The sequence below is a fragment of the Bombus vosnesenskii genome, unplaced genomic scaffold (genome assembly GCF_011952255.1).
Source record: "Bombus vosnesenskii isolate JDL3184/JDL3185 unplaced genomic scaffold, Bvos_JDL3184-5_v1.1 scf7180000013270, whole genome shotgun sequence".
In the NCBI taxonomy this organism is placed as follows: Eukaryota; Metazoa; Arthropoda; class Insecta; order Hymenoptera; family Apidae; genus Bombus; species Bombus vosnesenskii.
The window spans coordinates 1,957,422-1,976,771 of NW_022882928.1; the positions used below are offsets into that span (position 1 = coordinate 1,957,422).

The window sequence follows — 19,350 nt, forward strand, 5'->3', positions numbered from 1 at the left end:
AAATTAATGACGAAGCGGAGATAACGTTAGAGCGTAAACCGAGAAAAATTGGCTATGGTACACCGTAACAGACTAATTCCGCCGCTAGCGGAAAGTTGTTAAAAAATTGTTGTAAATGCGCCGCGATAGTAACGATGCAACCAGAGAAAATGCATAGCTCCTATTGTCCCGTTAATAAAATAAGGGAAAAATTGTTGCTTGGCCGTAATACCTTTCCATTTTCCGATACTTTTCCAACGGGCGTGAAAATTGCCTTGTGAAATATTTAATATTTCTGTTTATTTCTCCACGAATGTCCGGAGTGCAGTCGTTAATTAATAAAGCGAAAAGAAGAAGGTATTTAGCCGGCAATTTGTTGGACTTCGATATTTGTAAGCGGATTTACAAAGTACACGTAGGGGGAAAGGACGCGCAACGACGTGACGCGTCCTTCTTTATATCTCGATAGAAATATGGCATAATAACGACCACTGAAGATGAATACGTTAATCGATTGTTCGCGCTTCGACGGCGGAATAATCACGATGTACGCCGGCTGAATGAAGCGACAAAAAGGGGAGAAAAAGGGCTGGAAAGAGGTAAACGACCAAGGGAAGCCAGAACAGCCGGAGAATCGCATAAACCGCGCGAGCCAGCAACGTGCGCTTTCAGGAAGCTTGTTATGTATTTTGCAATTACGTCGCGAGTTTCCAATCGCGAACGATCCAGCGAAGTAAAGATGGTTGCGAACGTAGAGTGGGCTCCCTTAACGAATCGAAGGCTGTCGGATTAATCGAAAAAGATTATAAATGTGTATCTCTGCCGTGAAACGCGAAAGATGGAACTCGAATGACGCTGGACGAGATATCGCGGAAAGACGATGGAAGACGCAGCGAAACGTTGCGTCAGCTTGTTAGCTATAATTTTAAGCGCCATAGGTTGCGGAGCAACGACACTGCTGGTAAATATCGAAGCTTAAAATAGGACGTGGCGAAAAGCTACGACGAAACCGATCAAAACGCTGGAATAGGAACCATCGCGTAACTTTTAGCACTGGAAAGCACACACGCTGTGGGTTAGTAGCGACAGCAAACGGGAGAGAAATAGTCACGGCAGAGAAATAGAGCACGTAGGCAGGTAGGTAAGGCTGGTTGTGGAGAAGGCGAGAGTGATGAGCCGTTGGCAAGAAAGGAGAAAGAGAGAGGGAACGAGCGGATTCGGTGCAGCGTTGGTCAGAAATAAAGGGTGGCAGTAGTAGTGATATACTTTGGTCGGACATGCAATTAGTAGTGCTAGCGTGACTGCGGATCGGCAACCACCGACGTACACCGTGGGGAATGGCGCGAGGGAGAAATCGCGTACAGTCCAGCCACGATACTGTATCGACCTCCTTTCGCGCGGCAACGAGCTTCAAAGATAGTTTCTTCTCGTCGGTTTGCCACAGCGACGTTCGATGACCATCGCCAATGTAGACGGTATCATGAAATTTGCAATATTTTTCGACGTCTATTTCGTTCGGCGCATTATTCTGTTAGAAAACGACTTTTTTATGGGACGAGTCGTGAGACGCGTAAGTTTCGCATCGATAATTCACGCCAGGTCCTGATAAAACCGGCAAACGCCAGAGGCGCCTAATAGTATTCTACTATAATTTATAATAGAATAGCCGCGGCCCACCGCCAGACGGCCAAACAAGCCAGGAAATATGGCAGGGCCATTAAAAGCTAACGATTAATTAAACACGAAATAAATATTTGATCAACAAATTACGGCGATATTAATCTCCGTTTTGTGCGTTCCGACCGTTTTGTGCGCATTATGCGCACCCCCTTTTGCATTCGCTCGCTCGCCTCCGTGATTGCGTGTTCGCAAATTCGCGCGATCAATTCCTTCCTTTGGCGGAAATATCCGCCAATAGAGACATGCTATTCGATGTTAGGTTAAAAATACGCGGTAATCGTTCGGGCAGTTGTAAACGATTCCGCTAATTGATTCGTCGGAACGTTATAGTTATCCGTTTCCGCGGAACGATTCTGGCAGTCAGAAGTAGTATATTACGCTCGACCATGATACATCACTCGAGTTTACCGTTCCGTCTGTTTATCTCTCGATTTCTCATTATTTTTCCTCTTACAGTCGAATCGCGCGTTATTAATCGCGCGTGGATCGCGCCAACACCTGTATTTCTTGCAAAATTTTTGACAAATTGCACGCGGAGTTTGCTTCGATAGATGGCGATTGGTTTCACACGACCAAAGTTTCTTTTGTGTCAAGAGTATCGGAGGACGTTTCGGATAACTCTAACGCGAACACACTTTCAGGCTATAAACGATTTGTCCGAAACTCCGGTGCTTTGGTGGGAACGACGAACAGTATGATATATCGTAGCTAATTTCAAAGTACACGTCCGGTATCGACGAGTTTGGCCGTTATATTTTTGCAAAATATGTGCACCTTTTGTTATCCGTTCGATTTACGCGATGGTGTTAAGTAGGAAAGTTTGCTTAGCGAGAGTTCATACAAAAACGAGCAGGTTAACAGAATGGGTAATTGGCTGTGCCCTAGTGTTTCCGTGCGTTCACCCTCTCCTTATTTGCGGTTTCGTACACGCGAATAACTTGCAACGGTAGAGCAAGTATCGGGAAAGCAAACACGTGACACGAATCAAGTCGATCAACATGCCACCGTGATACACAGATTACAAAGGTCCAAAGAATTTTCGCGATATGGTTTGCTCGGTTTAGTGTCCTTCTCTTCTTTTTTTTTTTTTTTTTTTTTTTTTTGTTTAGTAAAATTAGCCACGTGCGTTTACGTATCAATTTTCTTACGCGGCGCCGCACCGTTTGTTTCGATTCGGTCGTTGATACCGACGAAAATCACCGACTACGCGATCCAACTCACCGGTAGATGAACGTTGAGTTTGTACGAGTTGTCGCGAAACGTCATGGTGAAAACCAGCCGTAGAATTTCACGAACGTTAGTCCGTGGAAAATACTAGACGCAGGCACGTCACAGAGAGCTACGAGTCACTCCATCATGATTAGTCTCTCCTTCGTTCCCCCAAAGGGATGCTTCGCATTAGTTTCAATTCAAAGTAAGGCGATAGCTGATTAATATGCCTCGTATAATTAATCCTAGCCTCCATTAGCGAGCACTAGGATTTGCCTGGATCTCTCGGTTCTCTGTTTTGGTATCAGCGGTCTACACTTACGAGATTATGTCGTTATCGCGCACTGAGAGTTTCCCCGCACGATTTCGTGCCCACGTCGCAAGTTCGTTGCTTTCGTTTTAACCCAGCGTTACTTTCTACCGAGTCGTATCGCGATCGCGTTCGAGCGCAAGGAGGATCGATTTCTGTCAGAATTCAGGGCTGCTCCGGAGTCGAATAAAATTTTCACTGGCCGCTCGCTACTCGATTTTCGCAACACGTTCGGTCAAAGACGAATTTTCGTTCTGTGAATTCCGATCGTCCAATTCGCAAGGAGTATTCCAGACGTAGATAGCCGAGGAGAGGCGAGTCGTTCGCGCTATTTTACTTTTCCACGATTTTCTCAGAGAACGGTGTTTGTCGTCGTGAACGATACGACCGGGTTGCATCGAGCCGACTCGAGTTACGAAACCCCCCGTTAAATAAGGATCGAGATGGAGGAAAGAATGGCGGAAGATAGCATGGAATCGTTCAAAGTTAATTAATGACACGGTATCTGAGAGATCGCGTCGAGCAACAATGCGTCTCGAGGAGATGCTCGGAAACGAGCCTCGAGGAAAGCGTACGACGAAGGCTTAATAGAAGTCTACCGATACAGAGCGAGTGCCAGGTCGACGATTGACGCGACTCGCAAATCGCCTTTTCGACCACGTCCTTTCGTGGATGTGCATTTACATTAAAGCTTCTTAGCAAGTACTTACACGAATCCTTTATTTAGCCATCATTCGCATCGGCGTGACGCGTATCATCCGAACGTCGGACCGCGAATATGAGAGGGGGTTCGATTTTGTGCCAGCGAAGAAAAGGGGGAAGATCCGTTTAACGAAGTTAGCGAGCTGCAAAAGCGAAATCAAATTTCATGGAGGCAGGGACGATGCAAGGTGCGAAGCTCGAAAAGTAGCTTCGCAAAGTACTTATACTTGGAAAGCTTCTTTTAACGAGAAATTTACATCAAGTTTTCCTCCTGCTACTTTAGCAGTCGGAAAGTATTGTCGCAACTAATTACTTGTTTCAGGAATCATTAAGTGCGATTAAGCGTATCGTGCTCGTTAAAGATGCGATTCGTATCGGTAACCTTTTGGCAACTATAGAAAATTCGTCTTAGGTACCTTCCTTTGGGAAATGCCTCGCAACGATAAGTCCCGTGCCATTTAAAAGGAACGAGCTCTTGTTTTCAAAGATGGATCTTTGGAAAAGCTTTTCAAAGTGAAACACGCGATCTCGCTTACGGCCGAGCCTTCCTTTCTTTCAGAAGTTGGACCGAAGCGCGACGTTTCTTTCTTTTTTTTTTTTTTTTAGGAAAAAATATTATTCGCGGCAATGTACACGCAGAGGCAACGACATCGAAACGAAGCCAGGAAAGCGGAGAAACCCGGTCACGCGAACGCGTGTCTCGCCTGATTCGGGCGTTTACCTTTGGATCGCGGCAATCGTAGCGATCGCGGCGATAAGATGGTTTAGAAACGATTTAGACGATCTAACGTTCTTTGCTGGTTGCGAGCAGTAACTCGCGCTCTAGTTCGAGTCTGTACACGAAAGACACGCGACTATGATAGATTCGATCGGAGCAACGCGGCATTGCCACGAGCTTTGTTCCAGTGCCAGCAACTCGCTCTCTTTCGAGTTTCGATAATTAACATTTATGATAATCATCGAGGTAAACAAGTCCATTCATCGAGAACAAGGATAGCGGGTGTAAACAATCTGGTATAATTAATCGCGAGGTAAAAGTCGAGTTGTTGAATGGTAAAGTAGAATGAGCGAAGCGAATAGCGCCGCTGCTAGTCGAGACACCGGTGCGCGATTTAAGCGATGAAACGAGGAGCAGACCGAGCTGCTCTCGAACACGTTCCATTGCTCGGCAGCTGGCACGATAAATGAAATGCCAAGAAAATGAACGATACGCGCTTTGGTGCGACGCAGTCTCGCGAATGAGCGCACGTATCGCGACACCGGCTATTCTTTGCTGAGCGGGCGATATTGCATTCTCTTCAGTTAGTCTCTGCCGCGGATTAAAATGGAAGAAGGAAAGAAGCGCAACGCTCGGAGTACGGAAAGAATGGGCGCGAAAGCCACAGTAGAGTAGAACAGAAGAGAGAAAGAGCGATCGCGTACACGTGGGAATTATGCTCATTGCGAATGGCAAATGCTGTTCGATCGATGAACGAGAAATTCTGTTTATCGGTCTTACCTTTACTCTATTTCGTTCCTCTTTAGCAAGTCTGTGCGTTTATGGTCCGCTCGTACCGGACACGCGTCCCGTTTTTTTTTTTAGGAATCTTTTGACCAACAACGTGCTTTAGTTTAGCAAGATATCGCGTCACCCGCGATTTCGATTTTTGCGAAGAACGGAATTCGTGGATGCACGAGCTTTTGCGATGCTTGGCCGGAGGAGGTGCGGAGGGATGACGCGCGAATACAAAAATAAAGCGCACAGAGGTTGCTCTAATTGCGCACATTCTCGACCAGCTATCCAAGCGACGATAAAGCCGATCGACGGCACCTCTTTGACGGATTATCGAAAATCGATTTGCCCAGTAGCCAATTAACCACCAAGTCATTACCGGCCGTAATTATGCCGATACTGATCTCGAAACGCGTTTCAATTGATAATAATAACGATAATGGTTGCATAGGACGGGTTTGCACTCGAAAGCGGATCGTTCGCTCGGTTGTCGCTACTGTCACGAGTTACCGTCCTTTCTACCGCTACTGCCATTGCCACCGTCACGGCTGCCAACGACTATGTTATTCCTCGCTTAAAAATGCATGCAATAACGCGGCTAATTTTCTGCACGCGTTGATTACGCCCAGAAAATACGCCAGTTGATATGTGCCGCGAAACCCCGCTGCATCATCCGCGAAAGAAAGAATCGCTTTTTCCTACCGTCATAAATCAAAAATCGTATATGTAACGCGTCACTGGCCGTCACGAGCTTAACGCGGCGATTCGTCGAACGTCGCGTTATCGCGGTCGTGCCTGTCATATCTCGACCAATCGTTAATGCGTTTTTTTTTTAACTCGATAATACGATAAGCTCGAACAAAAAAAAAAGAGAGAGAGAAGGATAATAAAAAGAAGAATAAAAATCGTGCGGCAGCCGTCGCGATTGTTTATAAAAAGACGTATTGTTAGCCGCATACATAATTCGGTCGGGTCGACGTATAACGGAAGCACCATCATGAGAAGGGAAAGCACAAACGAAGGAAGGAAAAAGAATGAAAAAAAATTGGCACGTTAATGACGAAGAGAATGGCTCGTTTGGGGCAAGAAAAGGGGCGGGAGGGGTTTAGGGGATGGAGGTTACGCCGAGCGGAAGGAAAGTAAAGTTACCGAGGGGCGTACGCCTTTCGTTATATATGGAACGGCGAGAAAAGTGGGTCGTTCGCAGCAGCGCTTATCGTTCGTAGTTAGTGGCTTGGAAATGATGCCGGTTTTTTCACCGATCCCTTCTTTGGCCAGCATCGTCGTCGTTTCGTTGGTCCAATTATGTTCAACAACAGTTTCGTAGGCCGATAGGTCTTGCGACAGAATACGGCGTGTAGTCGTCGAACGCCGTTGAAACGCCGATACCTCGACTGCGCTAGGAAATTGATTAACGCTGGCTAACCCAGCGACTCGTTAGCGGTGATCATCGTTATTACGAAAGTTTGCGCGAAAAATAACTCGCAACCCAATAACAATAGCCAACAAATATTGGAGCTCGTTACATAATTTTAGAGCAGCCGTTTACGTTTGGTAATTACCGCCTGAGTATGTATTCTAGATCAGTTATCGAACATTCCTCGTGGTGGCCGCAATTTTACGATACTTTGTTGCACGCTTGCGGTATCGTATCAAAATGTTCAGCGTGTCGTTAATAATTTCGAAGTTAACATCGAGGTTGCGGAGTTCGATCCTTAACAGCGTCCTTCGACATCGAGATGGAAATCGAAACGAGTCGCAGCGAGAATGAGTGTCGGTGAAATTGTGGAATCCTCCAATAATCATCGTGATATTTGTGTTTTCATGGCGTGGATTGTTGGTCGCGGAACGCGACTGGTGACACCGATCGCGCAGGACAAATGTACAAATATTGTTGCGCTTCGTAAAACGCAAAAACAACGACGCTCGTCAAGCAGGGAATTTATGTATCGCGCGGTTCCGTTGCGGTGACCAACCGTTGCGCCTGCCATTAGTTTCCCGTTACCATCCTTTTTCGCCTTGTTTCCGTCGTACCCGTTTCCGGTTTCGCGTAGATGCACATGTGCGTCATCTTCCTTTTCTCTATTCTCCCTTCTGCCATCCTCTATCGCTCCTGGAACCTTTACATTCTCCCTCTTCGATCTCTCTCTCTCTCTCTCTCTCTCTCTCTCCAGCGCTGTTCGCTTTTTGGTCGATCTATGGACAATATGGACATACCCGAGGGGACAAGAAGTTCCCAATTCGCGTGTTCGTACCTGCGCGTCACAGATTGCAATTGCATTAAGCCGCAATTTTGTTCTGCAAAAAATGCGCTGTTCAGCTTGAGCAAATACGTGACACACACGGCGCCGGCCTGTGTCTATTAATTTCGCATTGAAACTGTGTCGCGGTACGGTCGAAATCATTCTCTTCGACGTGCCGCTTATTTTTCTGCCTCTCGATTTTCCTTTCGTTCTCTTTTTCATTTTCCTTTTCGCCTTTTTTCCCCTCCCTCCGTTAGGACACGGCGATGGTGAAAAATATAGCAAAAATAGGGGTGAGCGGTCAAAAGATATTCGTGATTCTCGTTGATCGTTCTCGTATGGAAAAAAAGTCGATCGACCCGTTTTCAGCATTCAATTCTTTTGTAGTCGACTCTTTTTGCGGGACAGCGTTTCCGTCCTGAAAAAAAATTCATCCACGAGTCAGGAGATCCTAGCGAGGAAGCATAAATAAATGAATAGTCTAGCGGGTCTTTGGCGAACCTTCGGTGAATGGTACACCAAGGAGTATTTTAACAAAGAAGGTTTTTCAGAAACACGAGAGGCCTTTGAGGTTCGCCTTGCGTAAAGAGCTTTTCACCAATTTCCTCTGTCACGTTGCTCCGCGACAACTCTTTGATAAGCCGATTTCAATGCAGTTAATAACCGAACGCGTTAGCTAATTTGCTCGGAATTTTTCGCCTCTCTGCCACATAAAATCTCGTGAATAGGAAACGTCGTCTCTGGTATCTGTGCGATTTTATATTTGAACGGTGCTCCAACGATACGGGATCAGTTTCGGTATTGCGTGTGTAAGTTATCGTAACGAGGATATTCGAGGATTTCGAAACGGTTCGAGCCGAGTCTTTCGAAAAGAAAGAAATTTTACCGATTTCATGCCTGTGGACCCTTTGCCACTCGTCGGTCAAGGACTCTGAGACAAGGATAGAGTGACAGGACGCTTTATTTATTTTACCAACCTTCGAACCCCTGGTAATACGGAAACTATAAAGGGCTCTACCGAATCCCGATCGCAAATTGGGGCAAACGGTCCTCGTCGTTGAACAAATCGGTGCCATTAAGGTGTCGCGTTCTATGCCTCTATTTCTCCTTTCGCCGCTCGAACATTACCCCAGATTGCCCTAGATAATATTTTTCGTTGCTCTCGTAGTTTGAGCCAAAATGTCAAACGCGTCGGTGCGTCGCTTTATTTCAGACGTCGTTTGTATCTCGCAAGGAGCAGGGGAAATGTGTTGGCATTGTGAGCGATCTATCTTCAATGATTGCGCTGGAATAAAGGATGCGATGTTTCTCTTCTTAAGTGGCCATTCGTGGCGAATACTCTGCACAAACGATAGGTACCTTTAAGCGGACCATCATTCTGGATGTATTTCGCAAACAATAAGGACAATCGTTTCTTGTTAAGAGGACTGTAACCGAGTGAATTAAACGCAAGCTCACCCGCTTGTGTTTCGTGTTTTCTAATTCGAAGATGAGGAGGATTATTGGTGCATGAATTCGTATGCGTAGTTTTTACGCGCTTTTTTATTATCCACCTAGAGCTGACTTTGTACCATTAACCGGTTTTACGTTACTCTTATGCACTTTATGCCGTGAGTAACGCGGCCAAACCTCGCGAATAACCATAAATTCACATCGATTTTTCGAAATACGAGTATTATCCACGACAAGTATTCGCGCGAAAGAAAATTGCGATTCTTTGGACGAACGCGCTGGCAAAAGCTCGGTAGTGGCAAGCACGCGATTAATCATCGTCGAACGTTAGCAATCGAATGTCGAATCGTAACGCGAGAAGTAAGTGGGTCTTTGAGAACGACAGCGTCCGACACTCGGCGTCCACTCGAACGTGGTCGAGATAGACCGTCATCGATAGCTTTTGTTCTAATGAAAAAAGTGAATCAATATTGACGTCCAGACGCGACAGTTAACCGCGTTACGCGTAACAGCTGACTCGATTGCCGAGCCTTTTCCCTGTACCTGGAACTGACAACGATCGATACTCTCGTTTCGAAACTGGCTGACTGGCTGCGACGCGACGCTTCGTTTTGGCATTGATGGTTTCCCTCGTGACGAAAAGAACGGAATCACTGTGCAGATTAAAATACGAGGGATAACCGTTTTCTCCGCTGGAATCTCGTCGGACATCCGAGCATTCCGTCAATGTTTCAAATTAATGACGGTCGACGTAGGACACGTGTCTGCGTATCGACAGCGGCAACGTTATCGAATCCTTTTTGTAACGAAAAACAAATTTTCGTCGTTTTGATCATCTCGATGCTATGGTGGATGCGCTAATCTGTAGAATCGCGACGTTCTCAATCTCCGCGTTCTCCGAAATTTATCGAAGGGTGAGCGAAGCAAAAGAGATACAGTCGGTCGGTCGCTCGACGAACGAGCTTCGATCCGACTGTTCCGGGAGAACAATACGACGAATGTTCGTGTTCGGTGACAGATGGTTCGATCGGTGAAATCGGTAATAGCAGTTGCTTAGTGGCGGTGGTCGTACGGATGACGCGCTATTGTCGCAGAAGCAACTGTAGACAATCGAGGGTAAAAGGGGCGGATGAGCTAGTGACTGAACTTGCTATCTCGCGTCAGTAGGATGTTGGTAGCAGCGACGGGCACCAGGTAAGCGTGCTGACTACACCGGTGGCAAGGGTGGATTTAACAAGCGATGTTATCTACTCGGATGAATGCCGACCGCCCCTTGCCCTCTTCGACCGGTCCTCGACTCTGCTCGATAGTATCTTCTTGGGCTACTTGCATCATCCTCGTCGTCGAGAACCTCGGCAACGAATGCGAAAACTCGCCTTTCTCCAGCTTCTCCCTTTAAAGAGTCTTTTTTCACGCGCGTCGTTGCTTCGCCAGCTGCGAGAGAAAACCGTCTCGAGACTCCGCCAAGACAGTCAAAACTCCTCGCTCTCGAGAGTATCCGGTTGAGAATACCATGGAAACGTTCGAATACTGTATTCCTTGGCGAAAACGAGCCGATCACCGCTCCGTAGACCAAAATCGAGAAGAAGGTAGAGAAGCGGACGACTGACGGAATATCGACTACGAACAAAATCATAGCAAAAGAGCGGGAACGAAGGTGGTGCCGGGGCAGCAATTTCGTCATACGATAAAATTTTGGAAGGAATTTCTCAAACCGACTTACACGAAGGTTGAAATCGAGGTCGTAAAGAGGGATGAAATGGAGTCAAGTATTTCACGGGTCGACCGTTTGTTTCTAGAACAAAGAGAGCCCTGAAAAGCCCTGGCCAGCGTCATTCCGAGACAACGTAGGAAACACCGGGCTCCCGATGAATAACGACATTACTCGTCCCTGTTACTTTTATCATTTTTCTCTTCTACGCCGCCGCGATACCCTTCCATTTCTTTTTTCCTTCCTAAATATGTGTATACGCGTGTATACTACGCAAATTTCTCACGCGTCTCTCGCGTGGGGGTGAAGAACGCTAACCAAGCCCATTAATCTCGCTGCCACCCTGAAGTTTCTCGTTTCGGGGTGCATCCACGTGCCCGGACACTCGGCTACGGGAGACTCGGGACGGTAATTAAAGCGTGAATAAATAAAGCTGCAGGCGTAAATCCAGCGGCGTAAAAAACTCCAGACCGCTGAATGAAGACGAAGAAAAAGAGGAACCTCCTCTCGACTATGAAGGAGAATCGAAATGTCTGGAAAGAAAGCTACGAAGATACGCGTCACAGGGGTTTGCTTCGCGGCATCTTGATCGTCGATCTCGTCTAGCGGTTCGTTCTCTTCGACTTTCTGTCGGATTCATTTAATCGCGATTCACCTTTACCTTTTGAAACGACGTGACGCAATGCCTAGCGGATTATCGAATGGTCCCGTTCTATTAGACGGAAACGTAAAAGGTCACGGACCGTGGCGTGCCACCGAGAACGAATAAAAGGCAAAAGGCGAAAGACTGTGAGTTTATACGATACGGACACGGCGGCGTCAAAAGAGAATCGGAACGGCGGAAAAGTTTCGCTTCCGCGCGACCCACAGAGCCGCGATTTGTTTCGCTTTTATCACGAGAAAGCTGAAAACGATCCGACGCGGTGTATAAACGGCGTCGACAGCGTCGCTCGCTTATAAAACGGCCGTCTATGTGTACGTTTTAAAAAGAAGAGAGAAAGGAACAGTGGACGGTAAGATATTGGCCGATTCACTTACTCTCATGAATATGTATTCGCGTAGCAGTCTGTAGACTTCCGCCCAGCAATCATTATTCTTAATAACCGCCATTACGGGCGGCGTGCCGCGAGGATTTTTCAACGCTTGGATGCGGCGTGACAGCGTAAAACGACGATAATAAAATTATGCGCCGGATAGGATCACGCCGGACGCGTTGAAACTCGATCCTCGCGGGAAGGATACCACGGGGGAAGCAACGAAATCGGGAAAAAACCGAGATCCCTTTATCCTATTTCTTCGTCGCAACGACGATCTTCGTGGATACCTTTGGACGCGTATCGATTTCTGCGGCTGGCATAAACACGCCGTAAGGACTCACACCGCCAAAACGATCGAGATCGGTAAATGACGCGCGTTTGACCAGATTCGTCCTCTCAGCCCTGTAGTTTCTTCAGGCTACTCACGTACATTTTGCTCGCGTTGTTTCCCCGACCATCAGCGTCGCGGCGCAATATTTACGGGCTTGCTTATATCCCACGGCTTACACGCGTTTGCATTATTGACGCGGTTGGTAAGAACCTGTTCCCTCGAGGCCAGCTATCGTCGGTAATGGTTGCTCTCTGCAGTTGGCTGGCCCAAACAATTTCAAGATAGTAACGTTGTATTTGTACGCATTTACTCGCGAACGGCCGTGTAAGAAAATCAAGAAGAACCTTCGCACGTCCCGGCTACCGGCAACGAGGTTAATTACCTATCGCGTTTCCACCGCTTCGCCTGGGAATACTAAAACGAGCCAGCTGCATTCAACCCTATTTTTTCAGAGGCTTTTGTGCTCTTCCTATCGCGGTTTTTAATAATCCGCTCGTATTACTTTCCGCCCTTAATTCCGCTCCCCAGTGTACTTTCAGTTCTTGATTCTTTACTGTGCCACGTTTTTTTCACGAGAAATGAAATTGAGTTTCGTTCCGTCCAAGTTATTACCCGAATCGTGTCACGAATGGGAAACGGCGTGTGCGTGAAACGATCGCGCCAACCTTCTCTCTACCTCTAGACGAGGTTTAAACGCTTTAAGACAGCATCCGACGCGACGCGACGCGAATCAGTCATCCGAAACACCGATACCTTCGTATAATTACGTTACACACGAAACAAATCTTTCTCGTGGATAACCGACGAATGCCTTGGGAGCTCTCTCGCAGTAAGACGAGACGGGACGAGGCGAGACGACAAACGGTGTTTAAGTCTCACAGCCGAAACTCTTGTTCGAATTGCAAAGCGCATTTGCGCGTTACGCTGCTATTCTATGCAACCGCAATTACTCGAGATGACGTCGCGAATGGAGACAACTGCCGACGAGGTCTGGATCCGTCTGAGGAAACAAGAGTCGACCGCGGCGTGGAAGGGGCAAGGAGGAAGAAAGGAAAGGAACGGGCGCGTCCGTGTTGAACGCTGCTGCTGCTGCTGCTGCTATGCTTTTCTTTAACCGGGTTTCCACGATCCGTCCTCGTCCCGCGATTCTTCTTTTCCTTTCCCTTTTGTAACAGCGGTTGCTGTTCGTGAGGGAGTAACGAACCTCGGTCTTTAGACGGAGGCTTCGTCGTGCGCCATTGCGAAGCGGTGTTGCGATCGCGCGTTCACGGCGCGCCGCGTGTGCACCCTCGATCTACCAAAAAGCCCCGGTAAACAAACTTGGTGCACGCGTCGCAGCACGGCTACGCGACAAAGCGCATTATGCGGCTCGTTCGTCGCGCTCCCAGCGCTGCATCGACCAACCTTCGGGATTCGACAGATTACTAGCGCGCGTGATGTCACGCGGCTGGTCCGGCTTCGCCGTTCCATCTTGTTCAAACATCCAGCGATATTTTCTACCCTCTAAGCTCCTCCTTGGATTCCCTAGGAAACTCATGGACAGTTTCTGCTGGTTTCGTTTCATCGATCGACGATCTTACCGGATAATACACATAGTTATTATTTTCTCAATTACGCTTGGATTCCTGTAGATTTTCCAACTGACGAGACCGAGGGAAGAACGAGGGCGTTCGAAGTCGTCGAGTCTCCGGGGGCAAACCCACGCGCGCCATTCCACCATGAATTCATTCGCACCCTCATGAAATTCAAAGCAGTCGTTACACCGCTGCAACGCTGGCACAACGACAACGAACAAGACGACGACCATGAGAACGATGGGAACGATGGTAGGCGACGAGGCGCGACATCGCAGATCGTGTACGACACATTCGGCCACCCACACGCGTCTTTCAGATGTCCGATGTTTTATTTATAATTTGTTTATATCATCATCCGTTCAACTTTTCGCCGTTCGTGCCGGTCCTTTAATTTCTTGGAAAATAGATACAAGTTCTCTCTCTCTTTTTCTCGTTCAACTATTCGTAGTTTTCGCTGTGTCGATGAACGTCGAAAAGCAACTGCCCTTTTACGAATTACGTAGTCGCGTTACTCTCTTGACGATTACAAAGAACGTGTCTGGCTGGAATTTCGACTATAGCGATGGTACTTCGGAAGGGAAAGTGTTATCGTAAGTTTCAGCAGGGATGGCGTATCGCTAGGTGATTCGCTTTAATAATTCCATAGTTTACAGTTAATGGATCGCTCGGGGATTAAGTGGCGCTCGCTGTAACGCGCGTGTAGATAATTGAATGCACGCATCTAAATCCATAGCAAATTGGACGAAATCTCCATCAAACAGTTAACACTTAAGCCACCCTCGATTCTCGCGTTACGATTCGATTAAACCCCCTGTTAAATCGCGTGTATTCCTAAAACAGGACCGGCCGCATCGGTACATCGCTCGGTGAAATAATTTTGCGACGCGACCGGCAACGCATCGATAAAGGCGCTACACGTTGAAACGGATGCTACACACTTCGATAGATACAAGTTGATTCGCGTGAATGAAAACGATCGCGTGTAACGATCTAAACGTTTATTTTCATTTGTAAAGAGAAAGGATGAAATATAGTTTACGCACGATGCGACTTTTTCTATCGCTGGCACTCCGATACATTTGCAACGGCGTGATTATTTCGCGATTTGCCGTATGGGAAGCTTGAAAATCGCAGTAACGAACGTCTCGACACGTTTCTCGAACAAATTCGATGAACGATGAAATGCCGCGACTGATTTCATTTACTCGTACTAGGCTATGCACTGTACGCGTAATGGATAGGCGGTACAATGAGTAGTATTTTCAGCGAACGCGTGCAACGATTCCGATCTTGGGGAATCGTTTCGCAATAAATAGTGATACAGCGATACCGCGTGGAACAGCCGTGGTGACATTGGAATTACCTTGGCAAATGCGACGCATAGGTTACGCGGTATTACGGCAGCGTTAAATCGAACCCAACTGCCATTTTCAGAGTGAATGTAAAGGTATGTCGCTGGCTGTAAGGCCGCTACGATCCAAGGACTGCTTTGCCGGTTGCCCTGAATGCATACTTTAAACAAATTAACCTATTCGCGATCGGACTTTTCGTATTTTCGCCAAGGCTGTTTCAATCGTGGCGAACCCATCTCGGCGCAAAGCTTTGAGGCCGTTGTTATTCGTCCGTGTTCTCTAGTCTTTTCCAACAGAAGCAAAAGATTGTTAGACCGGTGTTTCTTCTTTTTTCTCGAATAACGTTAATTAGTTTCCATGAGCGCGACGAGTTCGGATTACGTGGAAGCTCGAAAGCATCGGTTTAACGACCGTCGACGGTCGGCCAACGTTTTTATCGTGCAAACGAGCCGGACGCTATAATCCACAAAGCCCGATTCCTCTGGTTCGCTCGAGGTAACGCGAATTTTTATCCAAACAATAAGAATTTCTTCGACGTTGCGCGGGGCAGGTACGTCGTCGAGCATTCGAAGCGATCGTTAACGCTTTGAAGCGGCCACACAAACGGTCGTTGACCAATCGACAGCACAGCAAAAAAATCTTTATTGTTTACCATTGTTGTGCAGGGAACGTTCGGATCTAACGTACACTCGAAGAAGACGTATCTGATCGCGGGAGGATTTGGACACGGGTGAACGGCCACCGAGGTCGGATAAGGGTTAGCGAATACGTTCTTGCCAGCAAGGAACGTACAGGCGTATGCGGCCGCGACTCTAAGGAGGTCAAGTGCACTTCTCCATGCTTCTAGCTTCCATCGTTTTCTCGACTTGGGAGGCTACTTCGTTCCACCGATGTGACCTCCTCCGCCGTTCGTTTCTCCTTTCTCTTCTTCGTTTTTACTTTAATAATCCTGCCAGACAATATCGCGGCCCGACCTTTTCCACCGGCCATTCTTCAATCTCGAATGCATCCAACGGTATCGTTATTAATTTTAATTAAACTGCGTTATTGCCCTTTATTGTACTTCGGGAACAGTCAACGAAATTAGTTTCTCAGCTAGCGGATCGCGACCCTTTCTCGCGACGCCGCCAGACTCACCGTCATCTGCAGCGTTCCAAGTGCAGATGCGCGCGCGCGCGCACACGCCACTCCGGCGAAGGTAAATATTCGTTTTCGAACGAGGTGGATAGAAGTTTGAGATCCTCGCGAAATCACGAGGAGTTTAAAGTCTTGGAGTGTAGAGTGTTTGATGAGGAGTGTCGCGTCGTCTTCGTGCCCGTCCAATCTCCAACGGTTTTCCTTTATATCGACTGCACCGAATTAGTCAGCAGCACCGTTTACCGAATAACTTAAGTCACTTGGACTTAACAATCATTGTCCTCTTTTATAACCGTTCCACCCAACTTCGAAACTAACTCGATTCGATTCGAGTGAAATTTGTACGCGTGGAATTACGCGATGTCAACCGAACGAGCGTTCGTTCCTGTTGGATTTCGATTTTTGATTGGAAGGGATTAAGAGAAAAAAGAACGTATCGGAATAGAATTTATACTGTTATATTAATGGCCATTATAATTTCGTTTTTCTTTCCATAATTGACGTTTCCGTTATATTTTGATTCCCCAGTCTTGCTTGATAAAGTCTGCGGCTCTTTCTCCGACCATGTTGACCGAGGCAACAGGGTTACCAGAAACCACCTATGAAACGCGTTCGAAGAAAATAACAAAATGAAATATATAGATTTGATGAAGTGTCGAAGGTAATTTAACGAGAAATATGGAAAACGTACCGTAGGCATAACGGACGCATCGGCTACTCTCAGTCCTTTGATACCGTGTACCTTGAGTTGAGTATCTACGACGGTCATCGGATCCGAACGCGGGCCCATTCTGACGGTGCCGGTCTGATGATTCTCCGGTCTTGTGTTCCAACGTATAGCACATTCCCAAAAGTCATAGCTGTCTGGCTTAAAACCTGCGCACGCTGGTATTTTCACGGGTTGACGCTTCAAACCTAGCTTCCGCATGATCGGGGCCTTCGATAGTTTGATAAGGTGTTGGATTCCTTGAACTATGACGCTGCGATCGTGTTTGGTCCCTAAATCGTTACTCCAGATAACAGGTGGATCGAGTGGATCGTTGCTGTTCAACGTAATGCGACCTACAGACAGAATTCGAGCGATGCGTATAAATCGAGTGACGAAAATGAAGTATTTTACGATATCGAGGCAAAGACAGCTCACCTCTGCTCGTTGGGTGTAGATTCACGGCCGTAAATTCGACAGCCATCTTGTCGTCTATCGCGGCCAAGTGTGGGCCTGTTTTAGGTTCGCAAATTGCTTGGTAGCCGGAAAAGAATATCTGGATATCTGGATCATCCTCGGTAGTGAAATTAGATGTCAATATTCCACTAACTTGGGCCAAGCCTGTGCTAGAGAGTGGTCCAGTTTGGTCTCTAATGTACTGTTCGATGTTACTTTCGTTGAACACTGGATAATAAGTTTCGCTCAAGGTGAAGGTTAGACCATAGGATTGGTGGTTGTGAAGATTTTCACCAACGCCTGGTAGATCCATCACTACGGGAATCTTCTTGGATTTCAAATGTTCCTTAGGTCCAATTCCAGACAACATCAACAGCTGTGGTGAGTTTATCGCTCCCGCTGACAAAATCACTTCGCGTTTTGCCCTTATGATGCGCTTCTTTCCATTCTGCGAATAAGATCAACATCGAGGTTAAACGATGGAAAAGCCGTAAGAACGTGATGTTATAAGTTTGATACAACGTCGCACCAATAACACATCGACTCCTGTCACTTTCTTGCCAATGGTCCTAACTTTGGTAACGGTGGCGTTCACGGCTACGTGAAGATTCTTACGATCCGCGACGGGTGTAATAAACGATCTAACGCTGGTCTGTCTCACACCGTCTTCACTGATAGTTTGAGCTATAGTGAAGCCTGTCATTTTTTCTCCGGCGAAATCTTCGGAAACGCCGAAACCTGCTTCGTCCGCTGCTTTGAGAATATGCCAGGCGAAAGGAGGTTGATATGGGAACCTGTCGACATTCGGATATTAATTCGAAACGACCATCGAAAGAAATAATTTTCAAAATACGACAGAGATGAAGATATTTCGGATCAACGAACCGTTGCACGGTCATAGGACCTCCGGTGGCATGATGTTTCGCGCTAACTCTACCAATTTCCGTGTTATTCTCCGACTTGAGATAATACGGTAGCACCTGCAAGGGACATATTGCGAAAGTTGAACAAGATTTTCTGACGATCCACCTAATAGCGCTACAAATATCGATAAACGAACGTACGTCTTTCCAACCCCATCCTTCGGCTCCCAGTTTTACCCACTTCTCGTAATCCTTAGGATGACCTCTATGATACGCCATACCATGGTGAAGCGTCGTTCCTCCGAGATTCTTACCCCGAGGCCAAGCGCATCTTCCATTCGTACTGAGACAGGCGTTCGATTCGTTCGTCGTTTTGTATTTCCAGTCCAAGTCGCCGCCTATACGTATCACGTGTTCATTCGATTAAACGCGTTTTTCGCATAAACCGTCGCTGCGATCGAACGAAATTAATTACCGAGATAAAGCATAAGATTGCTGGGTATTTCGGCTCCTGCCGGTTCATCGGGGCCTGCTTCGATCAGTAAAACTTTCCAATCTTTGACTTCGCTCAGTCTTCCAGCCACTGCAGCTCCACCAGCACCGGCTGTACGAAACGTGAAACGTGCGAGTAGTTTTTCGCGTAAAAGCCAGATAATAATTGTTTGATAAATGCTCGATAGACGATTGATTTCAAAGCTTTTCACAACTTACAGCCGACAACGATAAAATCGTAACTAAGGTCTGGCTCCTTGACTGGCCTCACGCGCTTGCACGGCTCACCAACTTCCGGATTTCCCACTAACAGTATGTTGAAAATCGTCAGTAACATTGCTCCGTTGTTTGCAGAGCAAACATCCGAAAGCTGAGGACCCCCTAGGTAGGGATCGGCACATGGCGGACTTGAATACGAGATATCGAACAAGCTCGACTGCAATTGTGAGCAATATGGTTACAACAGGAGGCGTAGCATAATGGTGATCCGATAAACACGCTAAAATAATCCGTTTGTACGCGGTAATTTGTAAAATAAGAATAGGAACGTACCATATTGTCAAAGAGGATTGTAGCCAATTACAGTTGCAAAACTACGCTCAGTAGGCTTCGTTCTGCTCA

The 19,350-nt window shown here is 47.0% G+C and overlaps 2 protein-coding genes across 2 annotated transcripts in view; one reads left to right on the forward strand and one right to left on the reverse strand.

Annotated features, from left to right (window-relative positions):
• Positions 1 to 19,350, forward strand: part of LOC117231079 (nephrin-like) — a 252,587-nt gene that overhangs the window by 33,964 nt on the left and 199,273 nt on the right. The gene's annotated exons all lie outside the window — the stretch shown is intronic.
• Positions 16,653 to 19,299, reverse strand: LOC117231081 (glucose dehydrogenase [FAD, quinone]-like). Its single transcript, XM_033489164.1, has 9 exons — positions 19,282 to 19,299; positions 18,949 to 19,165; positions 18,713 to 18,841; positions 18,439 to 18,635; positions 18,260 to 18,354; positions 17,904 to 18,168; positions 17,357 to 17,822; positions 16,904 to 17,274; positions 16,653 to 16,811 (listed from the first exon to the last, which is right to left on the reverse strand). The coding sequence occupies exons 1-9, from the start codon at positions 19,282 to 19,284 to the stop codon at positions 16,722 to 16,724; spliced, it is 1,833 nt and encodes a 610-aa protein (XP_033345055.1). The 5' UTR covers positions 19,285 to 19,299; the 3' UTR covers positions 16,653 to 16,721.